We start from the raw sequence: 12,508 nt of genomic DNA on the forward strand, positions 1-12,508 counted from the left end.
ATATATGCATATATATATTATATGAATTATTGAACCAACGAAGCCATTGACATTTTCTACAGCTCAATCTGCTTGGCCTTCGTCGCCACCAGCAACGAAAGCCAACACGATAGATCGAACACAGACCACTGATATTTCGCAGAAAATTACCGAAACTACACCTTTCAGCCAAACCTCGGAGGTGCCACATTATGCTTACACAACAGCTGAAGATAAACAGACAACGACCAAGACAACAACTGTAACACATATGCCGCCGACAAATACTAACAAGCCACAGAAAACAACTGTAACACATATGCCGCCGACAAATACTAACGCACCACAGAAAACAACTGTTACACATGTGCCATCGACGAATACTTACGAACCAAAGACAACAACTGTAACACATTTGCCGTCGACTTATACTAACGGACCACAGAAAACAACTGAAACACATGTGCCGTCGACTGATACTAACGAACCACAGAAAACAACTGTAACACATGTGCCGTCGACTGATACTAACGAGTCACAGAAAACAACTGTAACACATGTGCCGCCGACGAATACTAACGAACCACAGAAAACAACTGTAACACATGTGCCTCCGACGAATTCTTACGAACCACAGAAAACAACTGTAACACATGTGCCGCTGACTGATATTAACGAACAACAGAAAACAACTGTAACACATGTGCCGTCGACTGATATTAACGAACCACAGAAAACAACTGTAACACATGTGTCGCCGACGAATACTTACGAACCACAGAAAACAACAGTAACACATGTGCTGCCGACTAATACTAACGAGTCACAGAAAACAACTGTAACACATGTGCCGTCGACTGATACTAACGAACCACAGAAAACAACTGCAACACATGTGCCGCCGACGAATACTAATGAACCACACAAAATAACTGTAACACATGTGCCGCCGACGAATTCTTACGAACCACAGAAAACAACTGTTACACATGTGCCGTCGACTGATACTAACGAACCACAGAAAACAACTGTTACACATGGGCCGCCGACGAATACTTACGAACCACAGAAAACAACTGTAACACATGTGCCGCCGACTGATACTAACGAGTCACAGAAAACAACTGTAACAAATGTGCCGCCGACGAATACTAACGAACCACAGAAAGAAACTGTAACACATGTGCCGCCGACGAATTCTTACGAGTCACAGAAAACAACTGTTACACAGGTGCCATCGACGTATACTAACGAGCCACATAAAACAACTGTTACTGATGTGCCATCGACGTATACTAACGAACCACAGAAAACAACTGTTACACATGTGCCGTCGACTGATACTATCGAAACACAGACAATAACTGTTACACATGCGCCGTCGACTAAAACTAACGAAACACATAAAACAACGTTTACACATGTGCCGTTGACGTTTACAAACAAACCACACACAACAACTGTTACAAATGTGCCCTTGACTTATTTTACCGAGTCACACACAACAACTGTTACAGTGTCTAGTCCTACTCGCACTTTCGACAAACAGACAGCCTCCTTTCGAAATGACCTCTTAACTGAAACGGAAACTCAGCCAACCATCATTACAAATGCTCACACTGACAACAATGACACAACAACTACGACAAACAAAATAAATCCATCTACTGGAGATAAAGCCGAACAACTCAGAAAACGGAGGCAGCTAGACAAAAGTGGGTCGGTTGTGTTTGGAGTTTGGAACAATAAAAGATGTCAATGTGAACCAAATGGTGTTGAGACACATAGATTAGGTAAAGCTTAAATGTCGAAATTGAAGTTTACAAGAATTGAACTGTACAATGTGCTTAATTACTTACCATCCGCAAAATAATTTTAACTATACCTCTTTGAATTTACTCTAGGGTTGCCTTCTTGATAAGTACATGCTACTTGCGTAATAATATCGAAATATAGTAGTATGCTACCAGTTGGTCGTTGTTTCAGATATGTTTTCCAATATATTTTCTTTTAACGTAATACTAAGAATTCAGCTGTGTTGTTTAAGTCATGCACACTATAACCAAACATTCGACTTGTTTAAAAAAAACACATATATTCCTGCATCACCTTTTTTTAATATCGTTTAATATTCTACTGCATATACAAACGCTATTTGTTTCAAGAGGAGCTAAAGATTGCAGTACCTCTGAAGATACGAGTGAATGCAACTTTTATCAAGAACCTTGAAAACAAATCGACGAAGGCATACACAGACTATGAGCGCGAATTTCAAGAAAAGGTATATATAATTCACAGCTGTTTTTAAGCGAAAATGATATAAATTAAAAGTTAATTATATAGTAAACATAGTACTTCAAAGAAATTTCATAACCCCAAAATGTATAGATCATTTTCGCAGTTGCCTTTATCAACTACTGTAAGATTTAGCTACTTTTATAAAACAAATAGAAAATAAAGCTAACAATAATAATAAAAATATGGCCAAAATTGATGTATAAAAGTGTCGTCTAACGTTCTATTCTTGTTTGAACATAATTTGACATAAGAGGCCATGCAACAGAAACACAATTTTTTTTTAAATTTATTTAAACTACATCGTCAAATCGGGACTTCTATAATTGTCAACGCGTATTATTTTTAAATTACAGCTAACGGTTCGTTTTCTGAGAGTAGACGGATTTGTGAATGTCGTTATTAATAATTTCACGTGAGTATTTCATGAAAACATTTACATACAATGATTACAAAAACGTTACATTAAGCGTCTTAAAGATATAAATTATTTATTATGTATTTAAGTTTTAACTTAGGACTAGCATGTTTAATTGTTTGGTAATGCACAAAAAAATGAACTAATTAAATACACATATATATAATTTTTTAGTTAATGCATACTTTACATATATGGCTTAACACAGTTTGAATGTGTATCGATACCATGTTTATAAGTCAGGTACGTGTCATAACACTTAAATACAATATATACTTTTAGGAATGGAAGCATTGTATGTAACAGCAAAGTAATTACGAAAGCAGACGCTAATTTGCCGAAAACAGTCATGTTCGGTGATAAGATAGACTTCAACGTAACACTAAACGGAACAAATTACGATGCTGACATAGATGATGTATCATTCAGTCAAGGTTAGTCTCTCTCTTTCCTTCTCGCACTAAATAAACAGCTGTTATACCATGTGACTGACAAATGTTTCATGTCCTAATTGCATAAGCGGAGGGAGAATTTTTCTCCTTATAATTTTATTAAAAGTCCCTTTCCTGTGTAACCGAATATATGTTTACATAATCTAGGTTAACAAAACTATGTATGCAGATAAAGGGCCATATGGGATTACGTATCCTTGTGTTTTTCTCGTAGGAAACATAGTGTGGTTGCTATGGTTACGGAAATAATGCATATCTAAAATCTAGATTTTGCGATCACTCCATAGTATTCAAGCTGTGTTTAGCAAAAAGACATAAGGGAAATATTAGCGCAATTTCTGTTTTCTGTCAGACAAATAATGTGATTGCTATGATTAATGGATGCAAATGGCTACACAAATAATTGAAAAACTAAAATCTGGGTCTTGCGATAACTTAAAAGATGCGTAAGATTGGTTAATGCAACAGTCTATGTTGATAGCAGGATATATAAGTACTATGCATACCATTTTAGTTTTACTTGTCTGTCTGTCTGTACGTCCGACGGAAAATCCGGATCATGCGATGACTTAAAGGTGCTCAAACTAGGTTTATACAACTTAGAATGTGGGTATAAAGCCATATGGAAAATGTGAAAGTTATTTCGCCTTTGTTCTTCTGTCTGTCCGTCCTCAAATTATGGTTCCTGCGACTACCTTAAAGTACTTGAGCTGCGTATATGAAATTCATTATTTTGCTGCGGGCTATATAGCGCATACTAGGCAGTGTTTGTTTGCCATTTTTGTTGTTTTCTTGTAACATAAATAAGTAAAGGCTTAAATCTGCGACGGAATAAAAATCTCGGTTTATTAAATCGGGATACGGAAAGAGGGCCGTCTGTGAAAGATGTGAGTTATTTCATTTTGTATTTACGTCCAACCGTCCGTCTATTCGTTCACAAATACATATATCCTTCGATACGTCAAAAAGTACAAGAAGACGAAACTCAAAATGTGGATCGAGAACCATGTGAAGAACATGTACATTGTTTCTGTTTTTGTTTGTCCGATATATGTGTTGCTTGCTTTTGTTACAGAAATATGTGAAGACTAGAATTTGAATAATTTCACTATTAAAAAGTACAAAATATATGTAAGCTAGGTTAATACAAATGGTTAAGATTCTGTAACTTCTCTGACAACTTAACCAGGTATTGGGGTGCTGTTTTGTCTTTGATTAAGCGCTTTTTCCTTAGGTTACTTTAAGTTTTTGTGTTCACACGATGCTCCAAATGCACACCAGAAGCTTACTTCTATTTTTCTTCTTATCTTAAAGTCATTTTTTGATCGGTCAAATAGTTGTAGTTCTGAAATCATCGTTTGATTAGAACATACCTACCTACCTAGTTCTTGTTGTGCCCGGAGGAACATAGGGCAAGGACTAGTGATTTCCACTCTTCTCTATATTTTGTTTTCTTTTCTTATTTTCCCCAGGTCAATGTGTGGTCTTTCATTTCTGATTCGATGGTTCTTCTCCATGTTATAATTTGTCGTTCTTGTCTCCTTTTGCCTTCGGGTGTCCATCTGAGAGCAGTTCTTGTAATGTTCTCTTGGGGTTTTCGTAGTACATGTCTGATCCAGAAAACGATGGCACTAGATCGTTTGATTAGAAGCAAATGAAATACGTAACTATGATTCTGCGCTTACAAATAATTAACCCTATAAATACTTGTTATCCGGTCTTGATTGGATAACATAAGTTGCTTTTCCTTTCCTTATTACTTATTAAAAGGAAATATATATTTCTGAAGCAACAGTTATGGACATTGAAGCGTTGTTTCTCTACGGTTAATGTTTAATGTGTTGTTTTTTGGCAGACATTTTTTCTCGATGCAACCACTTACACAGCAGCCCTTGTCAGGATTCTTACATTCTAAAATGCACAGCCGATTGTGTTGTTGGGTGCGTGTCACCATGCTTGCAGCCGAATGCAATCGTCTGCGAAAATAGCGGCCAGTGTATGTATAATTCGAATGAAAAGAAGATGATGTGCAGGTAAAATAATAAATTGTTTGGTTAAATCTTAAATATACAGCCAATGATTACAGGTGATGGAAATAGATATATCTGCTTAAATCAAAACGTTCATTTAAACAATTGTGCTTGCTGATAAATACGTTTTTATATTTACGTACGGTTGCGTATTAGCAGCAAACTACATATACAATGGTGCTACAATACAGACATATTTATCAGATAACTAAACAGTTTAATCTGCGTTATATTATGGGACAATCCATGGTTTAACATGTTATGAAAAGTTGCTTTAATGGTGGTTTCGACCGTTACAGTCTTGATCAATGTTTGCTTTATCAACTAAAATAGTTTATTGTTATTTGGTTTTCTCATTAAGTCCTATGACGTTCTCGACCATTGCATCTGTAGGTGTGCTGAAACCAACAGCCACGTATACACGGGAGATACGTGTGCGGTTGCAATAGAGAAGTTGAAATTGGCATCCAAGTACATCGTAGCCATAGCGACCAGTGTCGGCGTTGTCATGGTTATAACGTTTGTCGTCGTTGTGGCATGTGTTGTTCGTAGATACAGAAACAAGGCGGGCTTAACGGAAAATGATACGTAAGGGAGTATTTATCACATCTTGTCGTTTCTTGGTTGTTTCGAAGGAAAGGGAACCATATTTATTATACTTTGCATATTTGATTAATTAGTTATTCCACGCCAGAAATCACATTCGACCAGCGGAAGTCTTGCTAGAATAAGTTTGACACAAATTCCTATTTTTTGTACAGCTGATACGAATATAATCATTTATGAACAAAAGCTTAGAAGTTACCGGTTTGTCAGATGGTGTATTAAAACGTATGTAAAGCATGCCCGAATTACAATTCACCATTAATTTTCCAGAGACGAGACTATCGAGCTGGCGGATATTAGGTCTCGGAAGGCGTACGTCGAGCACGAGTACACGCAGTGGTACTCTCCCTCCAAACCTCGTGACCCGGATAAGTATTTCTCAAACCACGGGTATGACGAAATACCTGGAAATAAGGTCGTAGAGGGTAGAGTCCATAGGGTCGCAACGGATGACAAGGGATCTGAGGTAGAGTTTTATAAAAAAAATGTGATCCTTGCATTCAATAAAAAATACCTTGTCTTTATAAGATTTCCCTCAGAACGGCTAATACCAAGGCTGTTTAGGAGAAAATTTGTTGGCTCATTTATGGCGACAAGTTTTCTGAGGTACGGTTTAGTAATTTCTTTGTGATTGCTTGCCGACAAAACGGACCTCGTGATATAAGTTTTCTCTCCTGCTGGACGAAGGTTGTAGAGTCGAGAGTTTTATAGGATGGCAACGGATATGGATCTGATCTCACGTGTATTTTCTTTTAATGTGTGGTCACTTGTCATCAATATAGGATTGAATAACATTTATAAGGTTTCCTTCTGGTGCAGCCAAAGTTACCCTTTGTTAATAATTGTACACATTTGTAACGTATTTAGCGAACGTCAAATGTTAAACGACACTGATTATTCGTATAATATTTTGGAATGTCGATTATTTATGGAAAAAACGAGTTTTCTGTTCATATAATAAATAATTTACAAAATGACACACCACTAGTACATGGTGCATTTTCTTCTATTGCGTATTTTTAACACTACTTGATAGTTTGGATGCCAATCAAACATTAAGTTGCCATTTGAATGGAGAATAAACCATACGAGCCATACAATGTACAACATAATAGCTTGTGTTTAAGTTAAATGCCTATTACTTTTATTGACTTTTATATAATCTTTGCAACATGGACATAATCGTTTCAAAACGGAAATTAAACAGGGAAGCCGATCATCCGGCGTTGGCTCAATTTTCTAAAGTGACGTCTCATTCCATTCCAGACGTACATTTACCAGCCCAGCAGACAAAATAGCGCCGGTCTGCAACGTTCACAATCCTGGTATTCATCCGCGTCTGAGAGCGATCACTGGCGGACAAGGGAAACCTCCCCGTACGCGGACCCAAATTTTAAGGTTTTTGATTTGTACATCATATTTATTTTTATAAGTTTTATCTTCAATTAACATTTTCAATTTGAAAGGTTTTAGCTTATATTATAATGCGTTTAATACAAATATTGAAGTAACACTGTAAATATAACTTTCAACTCAGATATTTTTCAAACCTTATTTATAAAATGCGAGTTGTGTAAAACTGAAAATATATTTATCTTCTTTGTATTTTGTACTTACACATAGCATACATGTTATAAGCTTTTTTCTTAATACCGACAAAGATTATGAAGAATTTAAGTGAAACTGTAAAATATATTGTTAGATGTTTTCAAGTTTCTTTTGTTTTCGTTTCAGTTTCAAATAAGTCGCCCAAATGTCAGCCAAGAAGCCATCAGGTTTTAAAGATAAACAAGAACATAATAAAGAAATGCGCCTTTACAAAGCATTTACTCCGACACATGTTCCGTTGATACCATCTGGTTGATAAAACTCGTGTTTGAATTGGTATCAAAGTTAGCCGTTTGATAAATGGTTTTTATCGTTTCCCGTTTTGTATGTTACAATACGCGTTAGAAGTCATTAAAGCCTTATCTACAGAGTTCAACGCTCAATCTTTCGGAATTGAATATTCGATATACAGTTAAGTTACGGTGAACTTTTGGTGTTTATATATCTTAAAAAGAAAGGTTAACTGAATAATATCACCTTTATCACACATTTTGTTTGCCTATTCAATATGAACTTGTATTTCATTATAATGCTTTTACAAATAAATATAGCCAATTTACAAGTGTGAAATAAACCTCATCTATATCAAAGATATACAAAAATGACAAATTTTGAAAAGCACATCCAGTGCATAAAAGAGAAAGAACACCAACCGCAATTTTGTGTATATCAAAGAAAGACCTACTTACAAAGTTAAGAAGTAAACAGCTAACGCAGGTGTTATAAATGATTGTGTCCGCTTACAATTAAAGTTGAAAAGTGCATAGTATCTTATATTTAAACCAAATTTGTAAATGTCATTAACGGGCGGTTTGATTCTATTAATCCTTCGATTTGGGCACAAACATACACTAATTCAAATGTGATTAGTGAAAAAATACATTAGTAATGCTTTTCGGAAGAAAAGGAATGAAACGATAATGTGAAGTGCCGTCTTGTATTGCATATCTTGTAGCTCGACCATGTACCAGATAGTCTGCGATACCGCTCTACCGACCATATATGGCGTCCGCGTTATGCTTTGGTTAAGGTTAACATGAATCACGTTTTATTTATGTTTCTTTTCTACATCCATTCAATGTAATTTCACACATATGCACGGGGTAATGGTGAGAGGTCATGACACTAAGTCAAATGCCCTAACATGCACAATTTCGCAGATGAATGCACCCTTTGGTACTAACAAATTAGTTCAAGATAAACGTGAATTTCTCAATATAATTGTTTCTACTAAAAGTATTCAATTGAAATGTAACATGTGTTCGGGATCATTGTGTGTGGTCAGTGGCTAAGTTCTATAAATCTCGTCAATATAGCTTGATTTTTCCCCATTTTCTACTTAAACAAGTTCGTTTGCGTGCAAGTTTAAATGTGGATTAAAGTTTGTATGAAACATGTTCATATATAAAAGTACTACATATATTGATTTTAAACTTGAACCTGTGTTTGCTGTGATCAGTGAAGGACACACGGAAAGGCCTAAAACTCTAACCAACATTTTAAAAGAATAATGTCTTTTTTATCATTGAGATCAAATTTTGCGTATAACAAATCAATATCTCTTAATCTGCTACATATATTGAAATAAAACTGACCATATGTGTTCATGGTATTTAATATTAATCAAAGTCAAAGACTTATAACTTGACCAGTTTGTCGATTTGATTATGAACCCTTTTTACGTGGAATACTTAGGTTAAGGTGTGCGTATAAGTTAAAATTCATTTTAAAGTAATATGTAACACGAACATTTCTGTGTAACTTCTCAGATATTCAATTGAAACTTTACAAATGTATTCGAGATCAACCATGTGAGGTCATCGACAAACGAACATAACTATGTGATTCAAATTATCAGAATCATGCCTTTTATTCACGACCGCTTATTATGGGCGCCACCTCTTTTTGCGTTGCATTTGTAAATGAGCAAATGCTACTTCAAATGGGCGCTAAGGACCGGATGTTCTGAAATTTCACGGATACTTTGTCAGAGTAAGTAGGTTTAACATGTTTTCAAACATATTTCACTATATTTAAAAATCGTGCAATGTAGTGCGATTCAGCAAAGATTAATTCATCCACAAATGTACATAAACATACAATCCCAAACGATTTGGAAACTTGAGGAGCCTTATAGGTTGTAACATGCCGGTTTAAAAAAAAAGAAATTCAGTGTATTTTGCCTTTGTGACGAGCAAATTTCCACCCGATTAATTCGCGAACGACATCAAACGATTGTGTTCAACATGCATTTATGCATTGGCTTCTTGCAGATCAAATAGATAATTTTTACAAATGGAGCCAATGCCAAGGGGAAGATCTAAAGACATGATGTGTTGCCCAATTCACGATATATGAATTATTACATCGAGGATATTTGTTGGATTCGGTGGATTATCGATTTTAATTCACGAGTGATCATAGAAAGTAATATTTTCATGAGTGGCGCAGCTGTTTGAAACAGTGGAATTATCAGTTTTAATTCACTGATATTTCTCTATAAACCACCGGAAAGCATTAACTAAATGACTAACATTTGACCGGTAATGTTTCTTTCTCATATTTCTTTGTATGTTTCATCGTAAATACTTAAAGCCAAATCTATAAAGAACATCTACACATTCTATAAAAACCAAGATGTAAATATGTTTATATATAATTAACACACTGACAAAGTCAATTGATACGTCAATAACCTGACAAAATATATTGTGCGATATAATTTCAAAATATGTAATATACAATAAATCCAATAACTAAATTTTCAACATTTTAAAAATATTTTTCTACAACATATGTTTTTATTTAATAACAACATTAACAAAGTAATGAACAGATGTTACTTCTGCTTGAAACAATTAGTTTTGTCCCCTATTCCAATTGCTTAAATCACTAAAAGACAAAGGTCAACGAATCTTATATAGGCTTACTATTGTCGTTTGGTCCTACTAATATCTGCAAAAATTAGGATAACTTCGGTTCCGTTATCTTTTTGTTAATTTAACTCAAGCTTCTTTCCAGTTTTATAGTAAAGTCAATAACATAAATCTTCAAAATCTCTTTGCAATACATCTTTCTTCTTGATTATCTTGACGAATTAAGAAAAAAGATGGAAATTACAACCTCCCGAAAAACATTTCCATCATACTTGATTTCCTTGCTTTTGACCGGAACTTTCTAATTTTGTTTTTACTGTATATACCAAATCCTGAGCATGCAAATATCGTAGGAATGTACCGTTTCAATACAGTTTTTAGAGAATATTTGTCCTTTCGTTGCATATATGACATGTTCTTGGCTTTCAAAGACCTCTAGTATTAACAAGCCAATTTGAGTATAATTTAAAGGCGGCTTCCCTTATGTGCATATAACCAGCTTCGTCGATATTGAAAATGGTATTACCCTTTATTCGGTGGAATAGTTCTTGGCTAATCCCCGTTTTGCAGTCAAAACTTTGACCAAGGAATAAGAACTTTTTAACAGATATGTAATGAGCTTATGGAAGTACTGCTTATTATTCGGACCCCTAGGGCAAAGGGCAAAATCGCGTTAACCCTTTCAGTGCGGGAACCGAATTTTGAAGGCCTTTGCAAACAGTTTGGATCCAGATGAGACGCCACAGAACGTGGCGTCTCATCAGGATCCAAACTGTTTGCTATTCTGATAATATTCTTTGAAAAAAATCGAAGAAAATGCTAATTTTAGAAATCAGCAGACGACATTATAGCAGACGACAAATTTCCCAGCATGCCAAGGGTTAAGCTAATGAGAAATACGTCGTGCTTCCGACGCTGATCGAAGCCAATCTCTCGCTTGCTCGTAAATGTTCGGAAATCGTCGCGAGAAATTCACGTAGCTTTTATCTTGACACACAAAAAATAAAAACGAGGATTTTGTATCTCGTTAACTCTGTGTCACCAAAACACAACTTGCGTTGAATGTTTGGCTATTGCTTTAAGAACACTATTTTTATGGGTTAATTCAATTTTACGAAATATATTACAAAATATTCGTTGATTATAAGTATTTATGCGGCTTTAACTAACCTATCATAATAGAAAAACTGCATTTATAGCGATTCAACATGACATATCATTACATTACGTTTAAATGATAATTAAACAGTAACTAGATACTTTCTTCTTGCTACTCACGATTGTACTAGATTTGAAAAGAACGCTTGACATATACAATTGTTATCTTTTACATGTTGATTTTCTTTCCGATACTCAGATTAATGTTTATATTACTGCAAAAGGAACAAAATATGTGAGATGCTCAGAGCTTCGCCATGCGGTGTGTCGTAGAGAAATAAAATGTAATGCCTCGGTAACACTGTCACGAATCCGAGCTACGAATGAGCTACGATTGAATCGGCTACGAATGACTACGACATTGTCAAAATTCGTAGGCCGCTACGATTTCAGTACGGAGCACAACGATGTGAGTACTAATTTCGACTAATCTACCATCAAAATGTTGGAAAACGAACAAGGAAAGGTACGGACTGCTACTGATCGATGCGATTTAGTACGGAGCGCCACAAATTGGTACGATCAAACTACGAATCCGCTACGGTCTGGTACGATTAAGTACGATGCTACGCAAATCAATACGATCTAACTACGGACCCGCTACGGTCTAGTACGGATAAGTACGAACAAGAAGGGTCCGCTACGAAGCAGTGGGAATTGCGACGGACTGGTACGGACAGGTAGGAACGAACTACGATTGAACATTGCGCCCACAGCCTCTTGTATTGTCATACACAAAATGCCTCCCGAAAAGAGAGCATGCAAGCGGCAGCAACAGCGCGTAACAGAAATAATGGAATCAGCCGTGTCTGGGGAAGAGTCTTTATGGCAGAATAGACATTAAGCATCGAAATCGCTGAGCGAAAATACCAAAAGCATTCTCAACAACTCTCCTTGCTCTAGACAGGCGATAGTTAAAAATTCGCTTGTCCTTCTCAAGGCCTCGTCGTGTGAATGGCTTCATGAGCAATGTTCTCATGGCAAATGCATCATCTGCGATGATATAGTATCCTATTGGTCTGTCGTCACCTGGAAGAGGTGTTGCTTCTGGCATGCCAATCAGCCCCCTTTCGATTGCAAACTTGA

The 12,508-nt window shown here is 35.9% G+C and overlaps 1 protein-coding gene across 6 annotated transcripts in view; it reads left to right on the plus strand.

Moving 5' to 3' along the window:
* LOC127847163 (mucin-5AC-like) overlaps window positions 1–8,150 on the plus strand; it is a 180,980-nt gene extending 172,830 nt beyond the window's left edge. For 4 of the 6 annotated variants that reach the window (XM_052378869.1, XM_052378866.1, XM_052378868.1 and 1 more), the window contains exons 3-11: window positions 63–1,772; window positions 2,145–2,260; window positions 2,631–2,689; window positions 2,975–3,126; window positions 5,000–5,177; window positions 5,568–5,762; window positions 6,051–6,246; window positions 7,047–7,178; window positions 7,515–8,150. In XM_052378869.1, the coding sequence (XP_052234829.1) occupies window positions 63–1,772; window positions 2,145–2,260; window positions 2,631–2,689; window positions 2,975–3,126; window positions 5,000–5,177; window positions 5,568–5,762; window positions 6,051–6,246; window positions 7,047–7,178; window positions 7,515–7,562 (2,786 nt within the window). In that variant the 3' untranslated portion in view covers window positions 7,563–8,150. The remainder of the gene's footprint in view (window positions 1–62; window positions 1,773–2,144; window positions 2,261–2,630; window positions 2,690–2,974; window positions 3,127–4,999; window positions 5,178–5,567; window positions 5,763–6,050; window positions 6,247–7,046; window positions 7,179–7,514) is intronic. The other 2 variants (XM_052378872.1, XM_052378873.1) reach the window with 1 other exon arrangement.
* The last annotated feature ends 4,358 nt before the right edge of the window (window positions 8,151–12,508 follow it).

The sequence above is a fragment of the Dreissena polymorpha genome, chromosome 10 (genome assembly GCF_020536995.1).
Source record: "Dreissena polymorpha isolate Duluth1 chromosome 10, UMN_Dpol_1.0, whole genome shotgun sequence".
Classification (NCBI taxonomy): domain Eukaryota; kingdom Metazoa; phylum Mollusca; class Bivalvia; order Myida; family Dreissenidae; genus Dreissena; species Dreissena polymorpha.